The sequence below is a fragment of the Galeopterus variegatus genome, unplaced genomic scaffold (genome assembly GCF_000696425.1).
Source record: "Galeopterus variegatus unplaced genomic scaffold, G_variegatus-3.0.2 Scaffold54, whole genome shotgun sequence".
NCBI classification, from domain to species: domain Eukaryota; kingdom Metazoa; phylum Chordata; class Mammalia; order Dermoptera; family Cynocephalidae; genus Galeopterus; species Galeopterus variegatus.
In genome coordinates, this window is record NW_007726165.1 from 156,405 (window position 1) to 183,544 (window position 27,140).

General features: G+C 35.3%; 1 protein-coding gene across 1 annotated transcript in view; it reads right to left on the minus strand.

Annotated features, from left to right (window-relative positions):
- The window catches only part of BAZ1A (bromodomain adjacent to zinc finger domain, 1A), a 104,451-nt gene that overhangs the window by 16,790 nt on the left and 60,521 nt on the right, over window positions 1-27,140 (minus strand). The window contains 13 exon segments of the mRNA XM_008574020.1: window positions 1,232-1,828; window positions 4,818-4,942; window positions 8,182-8,295; window positions 8,559-8,724; window positions 9,915-10,139; window positions 10,262-10,357; window positions 14,692-14,838; window positions 16,397-16,535; window positions 17,282-17,377; window positions 19,520-19,686; window positions 20,415-20,514; window positions 23,599-23,733; window positions 26,626-26,713. Of these exon segments, the coding sequence (XP_008572242.1) occupies window positions 1,232-1,828; window positions 4,818-4,942; window positions 8,182-8,295; window positions 8,559-8,724; window positions 9,915-10,139; window positions 10,262-10,357; window positions 14,692-14,838; window positions 16,397-16,535; window positions 17,282-17,377; window positions 19,520-19,686; window positions 20,415-20,514; window positions 23,599-23,733; window positions 26,626-26,713 (2,195 nt within the window).

Genomic DNA, 27,140 nt, shown 5'->3' on the forward strand with positions numbered 1-27,140 from the left:
CAGCCAGTGAGCGGGAACCGGTCTGCATGTGGGATCCGAACCCTCGGGCGGGAGCGCCGCCGCGCTTCCCAAGCAGCGCACTATCCAGTGCGCCACCGGGCCGGCCCACAAATTTTCTTTTTGAGGTAATGTAAATGTTGTAAAATTGACTGTGGTGATGGTTGCACATATCTATGAATATACTAAAAACCACTGATTATACATTTCACTTTTTTGGCAGCTGGCCAATACAGGGATTGAACCATGGACTTTGGTGTTATCAGCACCACACTCTGACCAACTGAGCTAGACAGCCAGCCCAAATTGTACACTTTTTTTTGTTGTTGTTGTTTTTAAAGATGACCGGTAAGGGGATCTTTACCCTTGACTTGGTGTTGTCAGCACCACGCTCACCCAGTGAGCTGACCGGCCATCCCTATATGGGATCCGAACCCGGGGCCTTGGTGTTATCAGCACCGCACTCTCCCGAGTGAGCCACGAGCCAGCCCCAAATTGTACACTTTAAATGGAACTGTACTCTATGTTAAAGCTGTTCTAAAAAAAAAAAAAAAAAAAAAAACCCGTGGTCTACAAATTTTAATCCTGAGAATTTAAGTAGTCAGGGTAACATGCCCCTAAATTTAAGCAGTTCTTTACTTAGAGAATCTCATTTAGTAACATAAAGATTCACATCAAGAAATGACTTATCTTGTTATACCAAGGTTAAGGGTTTGGATCCCCAAACTGGACAGCTACCAGAAACAAAAAAAAAAGACTTACTGCTTTCTCTTATCTGTCATCAATGGACCAGCCATCAAATAGGAAATGCTACTACCTGATCTCCCCTTGCAGCCAGTTTCCAAAGTAGTGATCATTAATGGAACCCGTTTCTGGACTCTAAGCCAAAACCCTTAGTGAATAACCTCACTCACTATATCTCCAAAACTGATGCAGCCTTAGAATCGTGGACATTCAGAACCTACTGACCAATGACTGAGGAGATGAGGAAGAATACTTATCTTCTCACAGTGTAGATGTGTTCCTCATAATCCAAACAGAACCCACTGAAATTTAGAGAACCCTGTTTCTATGAAGAAATACATTCCCAAACTCAAACTCACAATCTGAGATCATGGTCTAAATAAAGATAAGGTGTTTTAAATATATTTCTAATAGTTCGAAAATTTAATCCTGAATGACCAGCAATTATTGGGAAACAAAATAAAGGAAATAGTTTTCATTGAAAATTTACCTGAAAAATGAAATTTCTCTTCAGAAAAACGGGATAGCTGTGCACATATTCTGCTCTTCTCTTGCAACAAAGTTTCTTTTAAGGCACTTTCTCTATGTCCTCTAGAATTAAGAGCTTCAATAAGCTGGTCTAGCTGTTCACAAGAACTGTAAAAGCACCACCGATTTGGTTTATGCACAGGTCTTGGCAGCTGCACAGAATCATTACACGGACCTTGGTCAATGTTGGAGGTAGAATCAGATATCAAAGACTCTCCAGTTTTAGTGGATACCTGAGGATCTTGAGACTGTACATTATTCTGAAATGATGAAGGTCTCGGCAACAGCATGTCTTCGGTGAGACCAGAATAATCCTCTTCAATAAACAATCCAGGAATAGAAGGGAAAATCCAATATCGCCTATACATACGGTCACGTCCCAAGGGAAAGATATTGGTACATGCTGTGGCATTTTGGATTTTTTCTAAGAGCTCCTTCTCTTTTCGTTGGTGTTCCTGTTTTAATGCTTCTTCCTCATAAGCAGTAAGTGGCTCTCTCGTTACACAGTTGATCTCTTCTTGCCTCGTAAATTCTTTAAATTCATTTTGTCCCCTTTTCCCTATAGTTGAAATCACATTTATTATCATATTTTAAATTTTCATTAGAATAATACGAGATACAAAGCTACCACAAAGTATTATATGTTACGGACTGAATTGTGTCCTCTCCACCTACCTCCTCCAAATCCGTATGTTGAAGGCCTAACTTACAATGTGACTGTACTTGGAAATATAGCCTTTAAGGAGTTAATTAAGGTTAAATGAGATCATAAGGGTGGGGCTCTAATCTGACAGGACTGATGTCCTTATAAGAGCAGGAGGAAACACCAGAGTTCTTGCTCTCTGGCATGCACAGAGAAAAAGCCATGTGGGACACAGCAAGAAGGCAATATCTGCAAGCCAAGGAGAGGCCTCACCAGACACCAACCCTGTAGGGCACCTTGATCTTGGACTTCCAACCTCCAGAACTACGTGAAAACAAATTTCTGTTGTTTAAGCCAACCTAGACTGGGATATTTTCTTAGGGCAGCCCAAGCAGACTAATGTACTATGTTAGTGATAAATTCACTCACTTAAATCTAAAGGGACACACAAAATCTGTAATTTCTACAGTGAAGAGCACAGTAGAGTATGTTAGTTATCCTCCAATAGCCAGCCAGTCTTTCCTTTAAGGCAGGGATTAGCAAACTACTTCTGTAGAGGGCTAGCTAGTAAATATTTTAGGCTTTGTGGGTCATATGGTTTGTTGCAGCTACTCAATTTTGCTGTTGTGGCACAAAAGCAGTCATAGACAATATGTAAATCAATGAGTATGGCTGTGTTCAATAAAATTTTATTTAGATAGTGAAAGCTGAATCTCATATAATTTTAACTTATCACTAAATATCATTTTTTGATTTTTTTCAACCATTTAAAAATGTAAAAACCATTTTTAGCTTATGAGTTATATAAAAAACAGTGGGCAGACCAGATTTGGCCCACAAGCTGTCACTTACTAACCACGGCTTTAAAGTAAAAGAATCCCTAATTTTTAGCTGGGTACTTAGCAATCCAAAAAAAGGACATTTTCCATAGTAGGCAGGGCTACATGAGGAACCTCTGGTCAAAGAGATAGGAACAGAAGCATTATATACATCCCCTGGGTGTGTTTTCCTTTCTTCTTTCCTCCTTCCAACTAGCTGGAATGGGGACATGGCAAAAATCATTCTGGAGCATGAGGATGGCAGCATAACCCTAAGGATGGAAGTCCCAACAAGACAGAGAGAGCCTGGACCCTGGTGATCTGTCTGGTTTTTTATAATATGTTGAAGAATTAAACTTTTCTGCTGTTTCAGTCATGGTCAAGTTGCTTTAATAGTTGGGGAGTGTTTCTGCTTTCTATTTCTTTCATTTGAAAAAGTCTGTGTACGACTGGAATTATCTGCTTCTTTAAAATTTGGCAGAATTCACCTATAAAGTTGTCTAGGACTGCTGTTTTCTTTGTAAAAAGATTTCACTACTGATTCGAGTTCTTTAATAGTTTAGGACAATTCATATTTTTAAAATTTCTTTACAAAGCCATTTTGATAATTTGTATTTTTCTAGTATTTTGTTAATTTTTCCCTAAGTTTTCAAACTTACTGCCATAAAATTGCACATCTCATCTTTAAATTTCTACTCTATCTGTAGTTATATCACTCCTCTTTTTCAGTCCTAATTTTTCTGTGATTCCTCCCTTTTAAAAAATCTATTTCAATACAGGTTTGCCTAGTTTGTGTCTTTTTTCAAAAGAACAAACTTTTGGCTTTGTTGTTCTCTACTGTATTTTTATTTTCTATTCATTTCTACTATTATCTATTATTTCCTTCTACTTAGGGGGATTATTCTATTTTTTTCCCCTCTAACATCTTAAATAAATGCCTCGCTCACTTTGTGTTTCTTCTTTCCTAATATGTATTAAAGCTATAAATTTTCCTTTAAGTAGAGGGACTGTATCCAATAAGTGTTAACATAGAATATTAATTAGTTTTAAACATTTTCTAGTTTCTATTATGATTTCTCTAATTATATGAGGTTTGTTTTGCATTTCGAAATCAATTGCATTGTAATCAGAGAATATAACCTACATGATTCAGGAGATTTTCCCTCTACTTATAGTAACCATTTGGAAAATAATATAGAAAAAAAAAATCCCTTGGGGCTGGCCCGGTGGCGCACTTGGCAGAGTGCGGCGCTTGGGAGTGCGGTGGCGCTCCCGCTGAGGGTTCGGATCCCATATAGAGACCGGTCTGCTCACTGGTTGAGCGCGGTGCGGGCGCGACACTGAGGGTTGCGATCCCGTTGCCGGTCGTGGTACGGGTGCGACACTGAGGGTTGCGATCCCGTTACCGGTCACGAAAAAAGACAAAAAGGAAAAAAAAAAATCCCATCCAAATTACAGACACAAAATTGACTTAAAAATCTCCTTTTATAGTACTTAAATAGGGATGGTTGAGGATCCTCAGAAGTAATTTGTGTCAACGGCTTTTTAAAAAATGTATTCCCTTTGATCCAGCAATTTGTGAAATTATTTTAATGCAGTAGAGATTTCCATTCTTAGTAATATAACATCAATTATGAGTATTATCGATCTTTGTATCTCTAGCACATAGGAGGCATTCAATGCATGCAGAATGAGTACCTTCTAGAATAAATTTTTATTTGGCCTTATAATAAAATAGTAAATTCGAAAACTCAAGAAAACTTGCTAACTAACCAAAAGTTGAAGTTATGAGAAACTGACCTCATAGAGATAGGAATATTGTCTTTCTTTCTTAAAGTATAAATGGTATGTGAATAAATACCTAATCATAAACATACTAATATAACTTCATAACACCAATTTATAAACAAAATGGTTACCATTTTTACAACTCATCACAGGTATGAAGTGGGCATTTAAAAACAAACATACTGTAGAATCACAAATAGAAGTAATCTAATACATATTTCAGAATAGCTGAATTCATAAAGTACCTCATCAATTAAAAACAAACAAACAAGCATGTCCTTAACAAATTTCAGTATTACCCCTTCTGCCTCTTTTATGTGATCCTGGGTCATCTTCATCTTCAGTGACTGTATCTTGATCTAGTTCCTTTTGCTCTACTTCTTTGCTTTCAGTGCTAGTATCAAAATCTTCCCTTTCTTCCTCCCTTTAGGATAAAAACAAAGATTACATTTATTATAAATATACAATTCCATTCACAAAATATGTATTGCTTGCTTATGAAGTACTGGCACTATGCTTAGAAAATAGTGAACAACATGATACAGAGTTTATGGACCATAAACCATTGCAAAATTAAAATATGTATTAAGTACTAAAACAAGAGAACTTTGAGGTGCTATGAAAACATTTCAAGGAGGACCAAATCTAGTCTTAGGGATCAAGAAAGACTGGCTTGAAGAAATGATATTTAAACTGTGAGACAAGAGAGATGAGGAAGGAGTGGGCAGCAGAAGAGAGGAAATCTGCACGTCCTGCAGACAAATAACATATGCAAAGGCATGGAGCGAAGGGAAAAGGGAGAAACTCATAGTTTTGAGAAAAGTGTAAGTGAAAAAGTAGTAATCTGCGATAAGGATGAGAAAAAAGCCAGTGTTAAATCATGCTGGGCCTTATCGGGTATTATCCAAAAAGCAATGAGAAAAAACCTGAAGAGTTTAGAAAAGGGAAATGCTATGATTAGAAAGTGCTTTGGCTCCTATATTGAAAATTATCTGCAAGAGAGAATAGATGAGGGGAGACCAATAAAGAAGCCACTGCAATAGGGCAGATGGCTGGCTAGGAGGTGATGATGGCTCAGAGTAGGAAAGAGATAAGTAGGCAAATACTGGAGGAGAAAAGTAGACAAATTTCATGTATAATAAGTAGGAAGAATGAACACAATATGGATGTTTAATCCATTCTGTTATCCAAATCAAAACTAAAAGTATACAAATCTGGAAATAAATTCCATCTTTTATGTTCTACCTCAAAAATGAGGTTTTGAAAGCTCAAATGTATTCAGGAACCAGAGATAAAGTAAATGAGTAAGCCTGGATCGGTATAAAGCATATGAAGATAGAATCTATACAATGTTTAATTTTCTTTTCTAAAAAATTGAGATACAATTTACATACCATAAAAATCACCATTTTAGGGCTGGCTGGTTGCATAGTTGGTTAGAACATGGTGCTGATAACATCGAGGTCCAGGGTTTGATCCCTGCACCTGCCAGTCCCCCCCCCAAATCACCATTTTAAAGTGTAAAATAGTGGTTTTTAGTATATTCACAAGGTTGTGCAATCATTAATCATATCACCATCTAATTTCAGAACATTTTCATCATTCCAAAAGAAAAATCCCATACCCATTAGTAGTTACTCTCCATTTCCTCTTCTCTGCTGTCCCTGGCAAATACTCATCTACTTTCTATCTCTGTAGATTTGCCTATTCTGGACATTTCATATAAATGGGATCATATAATATGTGGCCTTTTGTGGCTAGCTTCTTTAATTTAGCATAATGTTTTCAGTGTTCATCCGCATTGCAGCATGTATCAGAACTCCATTCTTTTTTATTGCTGAATAATACTCTGCTGTATGGACATATCATAGAAGGGATATACTATTTTGTTTATCCATTCATCAACTGATCGATGTTTGAGTTGTTGTCACTTTTTGGCTATTAAGAATAATGTTGGGCCGGCCCGGTGGTGCACTGCGCTAGTGCGCCGCTTGGGAAGCGCGGTGGCGCTCCTGCCGAGGGTTCGGATCCCACATACAGACCGGTTCCCGCTCACTGGCTGAGCGAGGCGCGGGGACAACACCGAGGGTTGCGATCCCGTTGCCGGTCCTGGTCCGGTATGGGGGCAACACTGAGGGTTGCGATCCGTTGCCGGACACAGAAAAAGACAAAAAAAAAAAAAAAAAAGAATAATGTTACCATGAACATTTGTGTATACGTTTTTGGGTGAACGTATGCTCTTAATTCTCTTGAATATGTACGTAGGAGGAGAATTTCTGGGTCATATAGTAACATATTGTTTAACTGTCAGAAGAACTGCTAAACTCTTTTCCAAAGCAGCTGTACTATTTGATATTCCCACAAACAATGTATGAGAGTTCCAGTTTTTCCACATCCTCACAAACACCTGTCCGTCAATTTGATTATAGCCATCTTAATGGGTGTGAAGTGGTATCTTATTGTGATTTTGATGTGCCTCTCCCTGTTGGCTAATGATGTTGAGAATCTTTTCATGCACTTATTGTATATCTTCTTTGGAGAAATATCTGTTCAAATCCTTTGCTCATTTTTTAATTGGGTTGCCTTTTTCTTATTGAGTTGTAAGAATTCTTTATATATTTTGGAAATAAATCCCTTATCAGATATATGATTTGCAAATATTTTTTCCCATTCACTAGGAAGTCTTTTTACTGTATTGATAGTGTCCTTTGAAGCACAAAAGTTTTAAATTTTGATAAAGTCCAATTATCCATTTTTTCTCGGTTGCCAGTGCTTTAGGTATCATATCTACTAACTTTCTTAAGTATCCAAATTCAGTTTCTTAAAGTATTTGTTGCTGGCCATATAAAATATAGCTGTTGCAAGTTTGTGACCCATGATCTTAAGATTTAATAGATATTTTTACATGCAAGTATAACCAAAAGTCAGTATATTAATTCTGAAATATTGAGATTTTTCAGAATCTTTCTCTTCAGATTTTGTAAAAATAAATAAATGAATGAATGAATGAATGAATGAATGAATGAATAAATAAATAAATAAATAAAAGAAAATTGCTATTAAATTAGAATTTGTTTGGATTTGGTTTGCCATCTACAATATGGTAAAATTCCTGCCTGTTTTCATAGCCAATCCTTACCCCACATATTTTGAAATGCAATAAAATACTTACAGTCACTAAATTACTTAAGTTGTTACCATCGTCTTGCTACACCGTCTACTAAAACCTCCAATTTTATCCCTGTTCCTCTAGAAGGCTCAGAGGAACACTGTGAAACACAGTGTACGCCTGTGATGGTGGTAGTGGTAGAGGAGGGTGATAAACTACCACTTATGCAGAAAATATTACATATTTGGGTAAATATAGCCTGTTGAAAGTTTACTGGGAAATTACCATTTGTAACATTAATTCTGAGAAAATGAGTTCTAGATTCCCTAGAATCAGCCTAAAACAAAAACTTCTTTTTTTTAAACATAACACATACATATTTGAGGACTGTCTATATATAAATTTCATAGGCTTGCTAATACAATTATTATGCACCTATAGAAAACTGCTTTTCTAAAAATCTGAAAGTATTTTAGAGTTTAGGTGTCTGCCTTTTATGCTCTATATATGTTAAAATGAATAAAGCCAGGTGAGCAGTGTAACTCAAACCATACCCAATAGCTATATCTGCCACTGAATTTCTTTGTTCATCTTCCTTCAGTTTTTCTTGTTTCTCTTTCATTTTTTGTTCTTGCTCCTTAAGTTTTTCTTCCTTTCTTTTACGAATTCTGGAAGTTAAAATAAGATGTTATAGTCTATCTGATACAAAGACACTTTTAACTTTTAGCCTCTTGTCTTTAATCATCAAATTATGGAAAGTGCTTCAAATGCTATTACAAAATTGTAATGCAGCAATCCATTCATAATCTCTTAGTAAAGCCATTAAACATCAGTGTGAGCCAATGCCACATTAAAGCACAATTTGAAATATGGTTTTAGAGGCAAAGAAATAAGCAGCTTTCATTAGCATCGCTGACTAGTTTTCTCTTACCTAGCAGCTGCTTCTTCCCTCTCTTTTCGATGTTGTTCTGCTTTTAACTCCCGAAACTCCTGCCTTGCCTGTCGTAATATATCAACATAATCTTCAATAAAATCTCTAGTAGAAACTAGGGTTAGTAGTTTCCCACAGAGAGCATGAAGTATCTTCATTTTTTCACCTGTCAAAAATTGGTAAATAACTTCTGTATTATCAATGACAAAAAGAAAAACTGTTTGAAAATTTTTAATTTGTGGCTCAATGTGAAAATTCCTAATAAAGGATAGGGAGTGATCTCTCATGGCCAAACATGTCAATTGCATATTTTCAGAAAAAAAAAAACAACTTTGAATCCAGTTTAACAGCTATGTGATCTATAAGGCATTTCGAATACTAATGTCTGCCTTGTATACTAGTCAAAAAGACATGGAAAATTTTCTAATTACAAAGAATTATTTTAAAAGTTTTACTTTTTAGGCTCGGTAATGAAGTTCAAATCAAAACTAAATTATAACCACATGAATTAAAAAAAAATGGCAACAAGCAACTTGCTAGTCTGAAAAGACTGCACAAAAATACCATCATAAATTATAAAGACTAAACAAATGTTAGGAATTAAGGTACTCTGCCTCTATTATCTATTCTCTAAAGTATATTAAACTCTATATTTATACATTAAAATTTCTTATTTTAAAAATGAAGTGAAAAAATAACTTCATCTTAACCCTATATACTGTTTCTCATACCTCAAACACTTACTTAAGCAAGTGACAGAATTTACTAGCTATAGTTTAAACTTCAGATATACTAATGAATAAAAGAAGGGACTAATTTTCTAGCTAATTCTCACTTATCCATTTAAACTCAGTAGATGTAGTAGACTAGGCACAAATTTTTAAAATATTAGAAAATCCGAATAAAAAGATAAAATCATAACTAAAGTTAATATGAACAATAACAGTAGTTTAGGTCTCACTATTTGTATTCCAACATTTTTTTTTCTAAAGTCTGCTTTCGGGCCGGCCAGGTGGCGCACTAGGTAGAGTGCGGGGTTGGGATCCCATATAGAGACCGGTCCGCTCACTGGTTGAGCACGGTACGGGTGCGACACCGAGGGTTGCGATCCCGTTGCCGGTCGCGGTACGGGAGCGACACCGAGAGTTGTGATCCCATTACCGGTCACGAAAAAAGACAAAAAGGAAAAAAATAAATAAATAAATTAAATAAAATAAAAGTCGGCTTTCTCTCTTTCTCTATTAAAACTACTTTATCACCTAAAATTTCTCATCAGCTACTTAGTTTTCTAGGCATAAGAGGCATAAAAGGGTAGGAAGTGGGCAGGAAATACAAACTCCAACTTGCGAAGTGTACCTGGTGTCAGATCATACACTGCAGTGCTCGACAGTTTCTTCACGAGGCCGGGATTGCTCAGGCGGAGCTCCATGCAGGCATCATCCGTAGCATCAAATCCTCCTCGCTTCTGGTACCTGTACTTGGCATTTGCTGATGTGACATCAGCGCCTGAAGCTAAGATGTGCAGTCTGAGGATTTCAGAAAGAGTGCAGCTATCAAGATCCAAGCTTTTCAAACTGCAGCCTAGAGTTGTTAAAAATGAAACAGTCATTTAGAATATAAACAATAAATATTCAGCAATGTAAAATGTACCTTTATAAAATTAAAAATAAAGAGCCAAACAAAAAAATAAAACCCACACATACCCTGGTGTAACTGTGGCCATGCAGCTGCCAAAGACGCAACTGCAGACAGTGCAGATTTTGTGGGGTCTGCATCTTCGTCCAAAGCCTCTGTTAAATCTTTAAGGAAATAAATACTTTATTCTAGTGCAAATCAAAGCTTGAATATTTCGGAATAATGCCCTTTTAGAATGTTGAAACAAACAGGAAACAGCTTAACATTCAGGACCTCAAAAGAACAAACACTAGGTACAAGCAGTATCTACATTCTGCCTCATCTCCACCTACAACTATAAATCCTAAAACATGCACTACTCAGTAACATTTCCTTACATAACATAAAAACAATTTTCAAATTTTCAACAAGATGCACATAAATGTTGCCCCAAATGGTAAAATGCACTTTAGAATTAAAAACAAATCCCCTCACTCAATATAACCTTAGAAAAGTCTACTTTGAAAATCAGAATCTATTTAAAGATCTCCAATCTTTTATAAATTTTAAGATTGAATCATAACAAAGTATAGGTTGCAATAATCACAAAATCAACACAGAAAAATAGCTAAAAGAATTTAGACAGCACTGCTGTCACTTAACAGTGACACTTAATTTATCTTCTTCATTAAAATTTCCTATTTCTTCTTGAAAATTCTCCAAACCAAGAAATGACAGAAAGATTTCCTTGTATTTTATAAGTAAATTGCTGTAGCTTTGAAAACAGTACTTAGCTTACAAATAGGACTAAATGGCAAACCTACTGGTACAAATGTATTTAAAACATTACTATACACCATTATTCCTAATTATAATACATAGACTGATCAAAAAAATTAAAGTGTCAACTATGAGAAACCTTAAGCTTACAAAAAACCCTGTTTTATCATAGTACAGTGTACACAGCTTCAGACTAGAAGTCAGAGAATGTACATTCTAGTCTTTGCCAGTGCCTAGATATGTACCCTTTAGACAAGTCACTTAATCTGGTGAGTCTAATCAGTGGTTTTTAAGTTATCCAAACAAAATATTTCTTGAAAGCCTAATATAAAAGAGATAAAAGATACCCTTGTTAGAGTAGGGTAGGGAGATGAGAATTCTAGTCATCTTTCCAACTCTTGCAGTGGCACTGAGGAATTTCTGAATGGATTGTAGGGCAAGTTTCGATTAGAGTTTCAGAATAACTAGGTTAATTTGGTTCTGTGGTTCTCTAACCACCTACTATATGATTCCCCTACCAAAGTTTACAGACTGACAAAATTAATCTTAAAAAGCATAACTGCTGTCCTTTACTAAAGAAAAAAGACAGCTCTGGAATGATTACAATCATTGACAATTTCATGGCATTTAAAGCATGTACAGGACCACAAAGGAGAAGATATCTAACTAAACTCTGCATATATGCCAAAGTCATTCTTACTAGGCCTAATCTGGTCCAAATGACAGACATTATATTCTTTCTAACCAGGGAAATAATAGACCTAAAACTTTCTCAATTTTCATTTTACATATAAATTAACAGGCCTCTAAAATTTACAACAGTCCCACATACACAACTGTAGAAATGTGTTGGCTTTCTTCCTCAGCAGCAACCACCACATTCAATCTATATACTATCTATAGAAAATTGTAATTTCCTAGGACAAAAGCTATAAAGGTCTTAGAAAATGAACAACCAACAAAATGATGGTATACTTTTAATAGCTTAAATAAAGTAACATGTTAAATATGTATTCCTCAACTCAATTACCTACCATATGGCATTCTTGAAACTCTAAATATCAATCTAAGCTTTACTTAGAGATAGTTATTTGGGTACATCAAACCGAGAAAATATAGCTAAGATCTGATATAAAAACAAGGAGACCAAGGGACAAAGAAATTAAATATTCTTGAAGACAGATAATTTTACAGGCAATGCTGGTAAACAAATATTCAGATTTTCAACTTCTATGTCATATTGAGGCAATATATATGCCACAGTCATTATGTGGCTCTAGATCAGATTGTCTGAATTGCCATCCCATTGCTTCCTTATTACTCATGTTTCTTTAAGCTAAGTCTCAGTTTCTTTATTTGTAAAATGCAAAAATAATTATATCTACCTCACAAGGGTAGTAGGAGGATTAAATGAAACAACACATAGTGTCTTACTCACTTACTAGCTATATGATCTTCAGAACTTCACTGAACCTCAGTTTTCTCAACACTAAGATAAATTCATTCTTTTCTCTCCTGTCCAACTTCCCCCTTGCTAGAGATAGCAGGAAACACCTTAGGGTAAGACCAGCTAAAGAGTAAGTAAAAGAATATTCAGTCCCATCTGACTATTCAACTGCTTTCAGGAAGCCTGTGGAGAGACTTTTTGTACTGAGATGGGAGAATATATGTGAGGAAAAATTAAGTTATTCCTGGCAGAACAGTCTAAGGCCCTTACTGAAACCGAAATAACCATGTAAAATAAGGCTAATAATAATAGGGAAGTGAGAAAAGGGTGAAAAATGCCAAACTATTTTTTCTCCCTAACATTTAAAAAAATATTTTTAAATGGAGCAATAAAATTTTTATTTACGGGCCAAAACTTATTCAGAGAGATAAAACTTACATATATTTAGACAGTCCTGTACTATAGAGCTATAAAAATTACAAATCAAACAAATCATGAATAGAAAATATAACAGCGATACAAACACCAACAGTCACATATATTTATTCCCTTAGCCTACCTGGTTTTCCAACACAATTTCCTTTTCAGCCCACTTTTTTTTTTTCCCTTTAGGGCTTCCAAATCTAAAAAATATATCTGCTTTAAATACCAAATTAAATACAGCTTTATGTCTTCTGTTAAGGTCAGAACTTGATCAATAACCCTATAATGTTGTTGGATATTACTATTACATAATGGCTAAAAGAATGAATGTCCTCATTTGATTGACTTAAATTATCTGAGATGACAATGGGGGTCATATTGCTAAAATGTCTTTGATAAGGGACCCATGGTGATTAGCACTCAAGATAGAGAATATATTTTGCTTGAACTCAGGCCATAGAATCAAAAAGGTAACCAATATTAGATGCGTACTCATCAAATTCCTATTGCTTCAGGGACTAGGCATAAAGGAAGTTGAGCTCAAATTATCTAAGGCCAACAAACCATCTGAATGGAGGATTGTCCCATCTTTTTTTTTTTTTTTTTTTTCCTTTTTGTCTTTTTTTACTGACTGGTAACGGGATCGCAATCCTCAGTGTTGCGCCCGTACCGGGGACCGGCAACGGGATCGCAACCCTCAGTGTTGCGCCCGTACCGGGGACCGGCAACGGGATCGCAACCCTCAGTGTTGCGCCCGTACCGGGGACCGGCAACGGGATCGCAACCCTCAGTGTTGCGCCCGCACCGCGCTCAGCCAGTGAGCGGGAACCGGTCTCCACATGGGATCCGAACCCTTGGCGGGAGCGCCGCAAGCGGTGCACTCTCCAGTGCGCCACCGGGCTGGCCCTGTCCCATCTTTTTGTATAAACATTCTGATATCAAGACATCTCCCAACAGTTATTTCTTATTGTGAATTTTTATGCAATACCCTGAAATACTGTTTAATCAAGCTTCTGGACCTAAATTTCATGTGGCAAAGTTCACAGAAGATTATTTGGGAAGCCAAATCTTAATATAAATGCTTAACATTTCTTCTTCAGTAAATCCTACACAAAATAGTGAACGTATGGTTTTAAAAATAAAAAAGGGTTTGCCCCAAGAATTATTCCTACATTAACATGTACCACAAACACATGAATTTAAAGAGCAAAATTTCTAGTTCAAACTAATTAGCAAAATAAAAAAAATTTAACTTTGATTTAAAAACTGTCAGATCTGAAATGAAATCAGCAGTAGTATTTTCTTTTTTTTTTTTAAAAAGATGACCGGTAAGGGGATCTTAACCCTTGACTTGGTGTTGTCAGCACCACGCCCAGCCAGTGAGCGAACCGGCCATCCCTATATGGGATCCGAAACCGTAGCCTTGGTGTTATCAGCACCGCACTCTCCCGAGTGAGCCACAGGCCGGCCCAGCAGTAGTATTTTCAATTTCAGTATTAACAATAATAACAAAGTATTTCCTTAGGTGGAGGCAAAAAAAAAAAAAAAAAAAAAAATAGTGCTATTTAGCAGAATTTCTTGGGATTACAGATAATGGTCAGTGAAATCTATAATGCTCCTAAATCATAGGAAGAATAAGCAAGATAGATTGGAGGAACATGTCTTTATGTCATGAGAAACAAGTTACATTAAAACAAAGTTTAAGTGAAACAACTGATAATATGTTATTAGCATATTACTCAGCATCAGGTAACCTGAATGACTATATTTTATAACTGTAAGAGCCAAGTTAATTTTAAAATAACCTTTAAAAATTAGTTTCATTACAAAGCTAGTATGGTTCAATCAGCAATAATGTTGAACTCTGACCTTTGGTGTCAGCATCAGTTATTTGCTCTTTGGCTACTTCCTCTTCTTCTTCAGCTATCGCCTGGAAGATTGCAGTCAGGAAGAAAAAAAGCAATTCACATAGTGGGCCTTCACTGTCATTTCCTACAAGAGCTTCCTCTAACACTTCTGTGAATAAAATGTTTAAAATGAATTTAAAGTTCTATTCATGTACTGAGAAAACAACTCCATTGGTATAATAAACATTTAATCAATAGCCTGTGTAACTATTTTATGTGTCTATTTATGAAAGTACAACCAAGTATTATCCAAGCCCAAATATAAAAACAATTTATAATGATTATAATAAAATAGAATAAAATCATAAGCCAAAGTCATCACATTAAAGAAAGCCAAAATAGCCTCAATGGACCAATATGATATTTCATTTAAATTTAAATCTGAAGCACAAATTAAGGCACATTTTAAAAATTATAATTTTAACAATGCAAAGATTTGTTATTGTTGTTCCACTGTTCTTGAGAGCTTTGTGGGACATTATTGTTACCAAACCGTGCATAGGAAAGGTGATGATGATCATCAGCATTAGGGTTTTTTTTTCACCTTTTATCCGTACTTTTTTTTTCATCATACATGTTTATGGGGTACAGTTTGTCGTTTCAATACATGCATATATTGTATAATGATCCAATTACAATAGTTAGCATATCTGTCACCTAAACACTTATCGTTTCTATGTGATTTTATAACATTCAGGATCCTCTTTTCTGGCTATCTTGAAGTATACAATACAATATTATTAGCTATTGTCACCCTAGAGCACCAGAACTTATTCTTCCTATCCAGCTGTAACTTTGTACCAGTCTACAATCCTTTCCTCATTCCCCCCTACCCCTCAGCATTAGGTTTTAATCCTAATATTGTGCCTAAATCATAAACAAATGTTTGTTATCTAATGCACTTTACCTAAACTTTTTACCTAATCCAGCACTGTTTAGACCTTCTTGATATGTAAGGCACAATGATTTATGCCTCACCTAGTTCAAGAAACTGAAGAATTTAAAAGCCCTACTGAAGAACACACTCTTATTAAAATAAAATTGGCATTATAATTGTCTTTGAGGGTCTCCAAATGGATCTTAAGAAAATTATTTTGCTATTTGACAACCAAAAATTCAAAATTTGATCCAAAACCCTCCTCATATTAAACTCTATTATAAATGTTTATACAAAGTAAAAGTATATAAGTACACAAGCAAAACAGAATGATAAATTAAAAGTAGGCAATTACTTGTTTGTAAACATGAACACATCACTCCCCACTTAAGAAGAGTGTATTCCTCCACTTCCTTTAAATTCCAGGTGACATATAACTGCTCCGACCAATGGAATGTGGCAGCAGTAAGGCTGTACCAGTTCCAGGCCTAGCCTTTAAGAAGGCTGGCAGTTTCCACTTCCTGCCTCTCAGAGCCCTCAGCTGCCACATAAGAAATTCAGGCCACTCTGATGGAGTGGGAGGCCATGTGAAGAGGACTGAGGCACCAGACATGTGCATAAAGAAGCCATCTTGAACATCTAGCTGGTCAAGCCTTATGATGACTCCAGCCCCAACTGCTATCTGACTATAAACACATCAGAGACCCCAAGGGAGAACTGGACACTATAAGACTGTGAGAGATAACTTGTTTTTTTAAGCCACTAATTTAGGGTGAACTAGAGCACTTGCCTAGGGTTACTCCCTCAGGAAACTCATCTTGAAGATCAAAAAGTTCCCCGAATGCATTAAGGAACTCCAAAACCATCAGGGCATCACCAAAGATTTCAGGAGGTAGTCTAGTTTTCACTGGAGTTGGTTCTGGAAGTTCCTGCAAGATTAAACAATTTATGTAACTATTTGAACCAAGTTTAAGAAATTTTAAAAGGTAGATATGACATAATTCTTACCTATGAATTATTCCATGTAGACTAATGGTTCTCAACCCTGGGATGGTTATCATAAAAAATTATAGATGTCCTGGACTTATTCCAGCTTCACTAAATCACAGTCCCTAGGAAGGAGCTGTGAGGAAGAAACATTTTCCTTCCTCAAACTAAGAACTTAACTTTAGGCTGAAGTGTATTTCTGACTACATTTCCTAGTTAAGAGGTTTCTCTTAACCTAGATTCTGAAGTCAAACTAGCTGTGCAAATATTATCTTCAGTGCCATATCACCTTATATGAAACATCAATCCGCTATTTACTGATTTAGAAATGGTTTGTTGTAAGCTGAGATGAATGAGTTTGGTTTTGATACTTCAGTCATTTCTGGAACTAGGCAGAATCCTTATCTAGCAATCAAGCTAAGTGCATGCCTGGTTATAGTGGTTATTGGATTATCAAGGATCACATGAACTGATCAATTATTTCTGCAGAATAAGAATCATTATCAAAGTTTGTTATAAATCATTAACAATGCTACCTTGGAATTGTAAGTATGAGTATTTGCTTGATTATTTCTTCTCAGTTAAATATAAAGAGGCCACAATTAAATAAAAGAAAGGTTCCATCAGCAAAGCCACATAGGGCACATAAAACATGAGTGTGCCAAACATCAATCTAACATGCTTATACCTTAAGATCATCACATTCCATATCTTCTCTAGGTTTACTCCACTGTTTTAAGTATTCCGTATATTTTCGCTTTTCTTCACGTAATTTCTCTCTTTCCTTAAAATAAAAAAAAGTTAATAAAAGTTCCTACAAAACTCTTAAGGCAGCATCAGCATCACCTGAGAATATGTTAGAAATGCAAATATGTGGGCCCCACCCTGGACCTACTGAACCAGGAACTCTGGGGTTAGGACCCAGCAATTGGCGTTTTAACAAGCCCTTCTGGTGATTCTAATGCACACTAAAGTTTTAGAACCACTAATCAAAGAAAATGCCTATCAAAATAATGCTACAAAGATTGAAAATGCTTGGCACATAGTAGCTCTTGAATAAACATTAATTTAATCTGATTCTGCCTATAGCAGCTTTCTCCCTACTTCAAATCATTTAGATTCTGACAAAGTAAGTAAATTATTAGAGTACCTAAAATAACCTCCCCTTATGTTTGTTATACATTTATTATTTTCAAGATTTGTTTGAATCTGATAACAGCCTAGAGATACTCAGAAGGAACAAGTAAAAGCAACAATATTAGATGACAATTGATGGGCTTCTCTTTCTTATAATCCAGGTTATTTCTCTTGCTCACTTGGTCTTTTGAAACCTTTAGTTCTTGGTTCCGATATTTGAAACTACAAGATAAATGTTGACCCCAAAAGGTCTCTAATAAAGCAAGCGGAGTATAAATAAAATATTTCATTATTATTATTTTCTAATAATTATATTTAATATTATTCTCTTTCTTTGAAACTTAGGAACACTAAAGGTAAACAGATAAGGTACTTATCAAATTTTTAACATAAAACACCTAGATAGTTACAAAACTTATTAACTGTGCTTTAAGTACCTGCAGAAATAATTTTTCCCCAAAAAAATAATTCTTGCAGGATGAAATAAGATGAGCATTTTCATCCATTGTTGCAAAGAGTGTAAATAAGTACATAAATAGCTAAGTGTTTTTGCCAAACTTTGTATATAGAAAGTATTTTAAATGTTCTTTGACCTATTATTCTACTTCTACAAATTTATCTGGGGACATAGTCCAAAACAAGGAACAACTTTATTCAGGAATTTGAATAGCAGCATCATTTATGAGCAAAAAATCTCGTAGCACTTTTATAGCTATAGAAATTATTATGCAGTCACTAAAAATTCTAGATTATTTAATAACTAAAAATTGCTTAGATTATTTAATAACATGAGGGGATGTTTGTTATAATGTTAGATGAAAAAGTATATAAAATTATAAATGTTGGATATTCCATTTTTTTTTTTAAGGCCCAGAATAAAGACTGGAAATAAATTAATCAAAGTGTCAATTCTATCTCTAAGTGTTACCATCTAATTATAGGTGTTTTTTTTTTTGTTCTCTACATTTTCTGGAGTGAACTTGTTTATTGGGTTTAACTCCCAATACCACCCCCAATGGCCTATTTGAAATAATTCAAGGGGCCGGCCCGGTGGCGCACTCGGTAGAGTGCGGCGCTTGGGAGTGTGGCGGCGCTCCCGCCAAGGGTTCGGATCCCATAGAGAGACCGGTCCGCTCACTGGTTGAGCGCGGTGCGGGCGCGATACCGAGGGTTGCGATCCCGTTACTGGTCACAAAAAAAGACAAAAAGGAAAAAAAAAAAAAAGAAATAATTCAAGAAACTATAGGCAATTTAAATGAGCAGTGTGTAACATGATCCTCTAAGGCTACTTATGAATATCCCAGAAAACCTATGAAAATAATTAACTTCGGAGGAAACCAGCTATAGAATTCGACAAGGAATATCTGCCACTAAAGATAATAATCAAAGATTTGCTGAAACACCCTATTATTACAGTTTGTTTTTCAAGGAGGATAAGAACACTGTAATACTCTTGTTAGTCACAGAATTTATTGCATTTTTCTAACTACATATTTTACCTTTGAAAGTTTTACATGTAACATCCTCCCTAAATCTGGAAGTCTAATGAAGAAAATCATGTAGAATTATACTCTAAAAGAAGTTTTAGATGAGGGGTAAACGCATGCACTTATATGTTGAACCTTAACACGTTCGTTAAATTTTCCAAAGCAAAAGAGAGATAAGTCAGTATTCATAAACATGAATGAATGTGGCAAAAGCTCTTGAAAATTAACAATGAATTTAAATATGTAAAGTAATATTACTATATGTAGAGGAGAGGGCATAGCCAATATATTCAAATGAATACCTTTTCTCTTTCTATTTTAAGCCTCTCCTTTTCTTCTTTTTTCTTTAGTCTTTCTTCCTCAACAATTTTCTTCAATTCTTCCCTCTTTTTCTCTTTATCTTCCTTTTCTTTTTTCTTTGCTTCTAGGGCATCTGCTTTTTCTCTTTTTAATTTAGCCTTTTCAAAAGCTGTGGAGAAGATCAAACTTAGAACCATACAAAGACAAAAACAATACTTGGCATTTTTTGATGCAACAGAGAAATCCCTGAAATAATTTAAAGTTAAATGAAATTAGTAGAGACTCACAAAATTCCTGGAGGAAGCCAACAGGTGATTAAAATGGGAACAAGTTGTCTGGGCTTACGACAAACTACAGTACTGGGACAAACATATCCCTGCCTTTGAAGGCTCCGACAAAGTGTGGTCTGAAGACCAGCAGCAAGGTTATCACCTTGTTAAAAATGCAGAATCTCACCCCCAACACAGACCTACTATTTTAGAATCTTCCTTTTAATAAGATCCCTAGTGATTCATATGCACATTCAATTTTGGGAAGTAATGTTTTAAAAGGCTGTGTGAATAAATTTTTTAAAAAAGTCTGTGTCACTCAAGCAAAATGGTCCAAAACAGCTTGTAAGCCCTAGAAACCCCAACTTCTGCTTAATCTAGCATTAAGCAGTTTAGTTGGGGATATGCTATACCTTGAAATATTGTTTTAAAGACTGAACAGGTCTTATTTACTAAAAAAAAAAGAAAAAGAAAGGAAAAAAAGTAGTTATCTAAGGGGAGAAAAAATCTTTAAACTTCAAAAGATAAACCAGAAATAAGCCATTTTAGAAACATCCCCCACTTGGGCATGGAGGAATATTCTTTCTTGTTCTTAAAGAGTTTTTTTGGAGAGAATATTAAAACTTACCCAATGACTTCATTTCTTCTTGTTTCAAAAGTTTGTCTCTTTCTTTAGTAGCTTTGCTCCTATAACCTGCAATAGTCTGTTTATTAGCAACACTGTCCTCCTAAAAAACAAACCAAGAAACTAAAGTTGTAAACCACAAGTTATACAGACTGATGGTTTGCCTGGTTCTTATAGTAAGAACAAATATATATATATATATTTTTTCCTTTTTTTGTCTTTTTTACTGACTGGCAACGGGATCGCAACCCTCGGTGTTGCGCCCGCACCGCGCTCAGCCAGTGAGCGGGAACCGGTCTCCACATGGGATCCAAACCCTCGGCAGGAGCGCCGCTGCGCTCCCAAGCGGCGCACTCTCCAGTGCGCCACTGGGCCGGCCCAAGAACAAAAAATTTAAAAGCCTTCACCAATTACACCTTCTTTATACTAAAATAAACTTTTATCCTAAGGTATAACTGAATTTTTAATAACTCTAATCATAGTAATATATAGAACATGAGTTAATTCTATAGCACTACAAATGAGTATAAGAACATCTCAGGAAAAATAACTGGTAATATAAAGAGAGAGCCTGAAAAATATGCATTAGCAAAACAAAAAAATATTCCAGATTACTCTATAAACTAGATGGAACAGACATCAAATATGAAAAAGGCAGAGAAAAGACATGTCAGAAACATTCTTACAGCCAATGTTAAACAATGTAAAAAAATTTTTTTTGACTTTATTTCTTGCGAGAATGTCTTTGACATGTTTAATTTGTGTAACATTCTTATCTCACACTATAAATGTAATAAGACAAATAATTCGTCTGAATTTTTGAGTACCTAGCATGTGCCAGGCACAGTACTAATCAAGGTGAAAAACAAGACAGACGTGGTCCCTGCCTTCACAGAGCTTATTGTTTAGCAGGGAAGTCAGATCTTAAATGATTAAAATGTGAGAATGCTCATGACATCCGAAGTTCATGTTCCGAGGAAACACCTTCCAAATCTCAGAATTTGGCTAAGTTCTGCAATGAAAATTCTGAACAGCCAAAAGAGATTGTTATAACTGAAATGGAGTTGGAAAATAAAAGTGGCAATTAATCATTCTAACTTTAGTTACCTCATATTGAAAATTAAATGGCTAGAAAGTCAATGAATAACAACATCAATATCACACTATATCATTGAAGCAAGGCAAAAAAAGCAAGGGGCTAGGCTAGTTTTGAACTCAGGTTTAAATACCAGCTTTTATACTGTTACTTTGAGAAAGTAAATTAATCTCTCTGAGCCTATCTCTTCATCTGCAAAGTTGGATCCTGTCTATTTTGAACAGCTATTGTGAGGCTTATAGAAGAAGACAATATACATAATATTTAGTATACAGTAGAAATAAAATAAAAAGCAGATGATTGTACTGAAAATTATTTGGAAGAAGGAACAGCCTTCATCTGGAGTAGAAAAACGATAAGTGTGCCAATTAAGAAAACACTGAGGGGCCGGCCGGCCCTGTGGCTCACTCGGGAGAGTGCGGCGCTGGTAGTGCTGAGGCCGTGGGTTCAGATCCTATATATGGATGGCCGGTGCGCTCACTGGCTGAGCGTGGTGTGAACCACACCGTGGCGAGGGTTGCGATCCCCTTACCGGTCATAAAAAAAAAAGCACTGAGAAGAGTGACAGAAGGGGATAGGGAAAAGGAAAGAAAGAATAGACAGAATGTTCATGTTCCTCTTACAGCACAGGCAACTCTTTTAGCCAACACTTAACTAAAACCTGGCAAAGACTCAAAGATTCTCCAATAAATTTCTAAATCATGCTGATTGTGCTGCAAATTGTACTTTGAAGCAAGCAGTGGGAACCTGGCTTATAAGTCATCACAGCCATCAGCAATCCACAAGAAGAGAACAAAACAGAATGTGTAGACTAAAGGTAAGAGAAAATAAAAAGACAGAGAGAAAAGGAATTAAAGGATTAGAATAATCCAAAATAAATTTCTTCCAATTCCAGCAACTGCTTCTAGTTTGCTCAATTCTAGAAAGTTTCACAGTGTCCTTGCTCCCTGAATTGAGAAATGGCAATAACCAGAGGGAGGAAAATCCTTTATTGCTAAAGATGAGAAAGATTAATTAGGAAGTGAGCACATGGGCCGGCCCGGTGGCGCACTGGATAGTGCGCTGCTTGGGAAGCGCGGCGGCGCTCCCGCCCGAGGGTTCGGATCCCACATACAGACCGGTTCCCGCTCACTGGCTGAGCGAGGCGCGGGAGCAATACCGACGGTTGCGATCCCGTTGCCGGTCCCCGGTCCGGTACGGGGGCAACACTGAGGGTTGCGATCCGTTGCCGGACACGGAAAAAGACAAAAGACAAAAAAAAAAAAAAAAAAAAAGGAAGTGAGCACAGAATTAAACATAGTGTTCAAGTATCCTGCCCTTGTCTTTCTGTTCTAAAAACTCCCTAAGGAGTTTTTTCTTAGGGAAGATATGCATTCTGAGGTCTCTCATTACATACACTGAATCAGTACACTGCTATAAATATTTGCTTAGATTTAGGCCACCACTTTTTGGCTAAAGTCTATTTTCAGTCTCTACATACGACAAATAATTAAATGTTTATGCAAACTGGATATTATTCTGGGAAGAACAAGTATATATTTTCTGCCTCATTTCCCGTTACATCCTTCCTTGTACTTACTGTTCAGTCATACTACACTATACTATTCACCGATACCACACAAAGGGATCCCTTCAATCCCTCGTAACCGTTGTTCATGTTCTTCCTTCTGCGTCAAATACCTTTCACACCTCTTTGCCTTGTCATTAGAAACCTTACATTCTGTCTAGCTCAAGTATTATTTCTTTCTTAAAGCCCTCCATAATTCCCTCCAGTCAGAATTTAACGTTCTTTACACTTTAATCCCATAGTTTATTCCCTGAATTTCATGCTGATTTACATTTCAGTAATTGCTTATATGCTTCCACCTTGGTATAAAATCCCTGTGCCATGAGAGCCATGTCTAATTTACACTTGAAACTTCCACAAGCCTCACTGCTGAGCAATTACAAAATACAATACATACATTTTTTGTGTGAAGTAATGGGTTTCTCCCTACAGGCTGTGACATGAGGTGAGCCAAACATTGCTTTTGATTCTGAATACTACTTTATTAACAGCTAAAATGTAGTTTTTATCTATTCTCTACTTACCTGACTAACAGATATTCGTTTGGGAGGTCTCCCTCTTCGTCTGTTAGCAGGACTAAAGATAAATGTGGGTGGGTCATCAGGGAAGAAATAAGAAAAATCTTGTTCTGCTATTTTATATGTTGAAAGAGATGATGCCTTAATAAAAAAAGACAAGGGTACAATAATAATACATTAGCAAACCACAGAATGATATGCTCTAGTATGTCATATGACTGCAATTAATGCTGTTAAGGACCAGGTCAAAAATGAGAATTTCATGTGTTATTGTGTAATGAAATATATTTTAGTTGGTTTACTTGATCCTTTCTTAAACTACATAATCAGACTTACCAGAAAGAAAACCACAATCCAAAGATTATTTCACCAGAAAAATACCTCATGAATGTTTATACTTTCTTTGAATTCTAAAACTATTTCAAAATTACATTTATACAATAATCTGTTCCATTTTGCTTTTGACTAATTTTGTCTGAGATTTTCTATGTAATAAATATCAATCCATACATTCAGCATTAAAAATCCACTGTATTAATTCAATAAATTTTTCTTAACCATTTTCCAACTGTTGAATGTTTAGATTTTCCCTTCCAAGTAGGGTGATAACTTAAATACATTACATATCAAATTTTTTAAATGGTCTAAATAGAAGCAGAAATATTTACAAATTCCTATAAAGTTTCAACTCAGAATTTATGTTTAGAAATCAACCTCATTCTTACCAGAAGTGGTGTGGTTCTAGGATAATTGCTAAATCCAAGAATTTCTCTCCTTTTATCTTGTATCTAGAACTTGTTTACCTTTCATCCATGTCCAGCCCTAGACTTTTTATTATTATTGGCTTAATGGACAAGATCATCATTCTTCCTCTCAAAGAAAAAAGGTGCCATTTATGGAAATATCTCAGAAAATGTATTTTTTAAAATGATAGAAAATCTAAAAAATTAATAAAATAGGAACAACTCTACTGGGAATTCAATTTTCTACATAATATTTTTGTTGGTAGAACACAGCTTTTAACATCTAAAATTCAATCAGTTCTGGCCATCATATTAAATCAAAGATCTATTAAGATTTTACATTAAAGTACACTCTATTAAGATGTCTGTGTACTATCCCACATAACCATTGAGTATACAGAATTACCTTTTAAGTATGAATATAAAGCACACGGATGGATGGTTTCTTCTCAAATATATATACTCAAAAAAGGCCAAAATTGGTTTTAATACATTAATTGCCAAAGTTTTCTATTCATACACACAACACACAATAAACATAAATATCCACATCTTTGTGTACTTATAGGTACTCCTAACAGCAGCTTATGCTCACCAACATGGGGTATCAAACTTTGTTATTTTCATGTATGTGTGCTTGCACAGATATGTGCAAGTACATCAGAATATCCACTAACCAATTTTTTATTATACTCTAATTGAAAAATGTTTACTGTCACCTTAATTTTCATTTATTTATTAAATAAAGTTGAGCTTTTCATGTTTTTTTGTTTTGTTTTGTTGTGGGCAGCTGGTCAGTTTTTCATGTCATTGACTTTATTTTCCTTGATGAAATACCTGCTGACGTCTTCCACCATCTTTTCCCAATTGGGTTGTTTTTGCTCACTAATGTGTAAGATATCTTTGTAAATTAGGACAACTGGACAACTATTTACAATATACAAATACATATACAATTATTCATATATTCATTGCCTATCAAGTGCCAGGCACTGTGCTAGACACTTATCATAGGTATCTAAGTCATTAAAACTTTTTGTAAGCATCATTTAATATGACTACCTGATATTCAATGCTATATTGATAGAGCATAACTTAAGCCTTCTCCTCTTATCAAGACAGATATATAAAAATGCTCACATTTAAAAAAAATTTATTTCAGATGACTCTAATGTTTTCAACTTTTTATATTTCATCCACTGTGAATTTTGATCATGTATGTCTGCCATGCCTATCTTCTACTGGGACGCTTATGTTTTTCTAATTTGAGCTGTTTGTTATATTCACTGACAGTATTTTTCCTCCAGTGCTTGCCCTTGAAATCTATTCATGACATTTTTTAAACCTATATATGTTCATACTGTCAATTCAATCTCATCCTTGATATATCTTTTCTATTGCTCCTCCTGAGTACTTCATCACATATGACATTAAGATTTGGGGGTTTTTTTCCTTTTTTTTTTGAGATATATCTAAATTTATTTTTCCAAATGGTTAACTGAGTGTCCTGGTTTTATTTATTAAACAATTTATCTTGCCTCTAGAGATTTGAAATGTTATTTTTCACATAAAATAAACTCATTTTTTTTTTCATTTCTTTTCTTTTGGTGTAACATTTATATACAATGAAATACACAAATCTTTTAAGCATGCAGTAGCTGATTTTATGATAAATCAATCTCTCGAACCTATTCCATTGCTTTTTTTAACTGAGCACTTCTCTATCCCAATGTGAGTTAAATATTTCACATTTTTAAAAATTAGTTTTAGTTTTACCATTTAACTTTCTATGCAGTGTGCTTAGTGTACTCTAAAACTTGAGTTTTTCCACTCTTAATAGCTGTTAAAATATAATCTATAGCTTAGTGTTGACCTATGATGCTCTTTTTATTATACATTGTTCTCTTATCTAGTAGGACCTGTTTTAACATTGTTCTTTGAATCCATCTATTATTTGTAAGCCAGAACCACACTGTTAGAAAGCTACAGCTGTTCCATCCTGTAACTTTTCTTTTTCCAGGTTTTCTACCAATTCTCATCTGTTCTGGTTTATCTTTTTTATAAGGAAAAAAAAGAGTGGTAGTAACTGAGCCACCTAGCAATTCTAGCAACTGCAAAAATAGAATTTAATCCAATAAATACTAAAAAATATTAAAAATTGGCTCCAGGTAAAAAGGGAGCTATTTTCAACCATCTTTGAAATAACATTTCTGCAATGTTTTAACTTTATAACACTAACCATTTCTATTTTCTTCTTCCTTCCGACAAATAATTTTACTATTCTGATTACCTTAATTTTAATGACTCCATCTTGTGGTTCACAGTGTTGCTTCAGAAAAAGCTTTAGTTTATCACGAGAAAATAGGTGTTTTCTCCGGCTACAGGGGGAAAAGGGAAGAAAGATGGTAGTGTTGGCATCAAAGAATTCAACTCAAACTCCATAATCTCTGTAAATTTATTACTTGAAAATTGCGAGCCTAGGAAACAAAGGACATTTCATCTTCAAATAGTATTTATGTATTTAAGTTATGAGAAACTTTATACAGAGGTGTTTCCGAAGGAAGTTATAAGATCTACTTGAGTGGGTCTATTATAAAAAGTCTATTACAAAAACATTATATGCACTCGTTTAGGAGCTATTTAGAAATCAAATAAACCTCAAAGAAAATATACTAGAGAGTAAACAAAATTTAATAAAATTAGATGATCAACCCTACAAGTGTCACCATTAAAATTTTTTAAAAAGGGCCAGCCCGGTGGCGCACTGGATAAGTGCGCTGCTTGGGAAGCGCGGCGGCGCTCCCG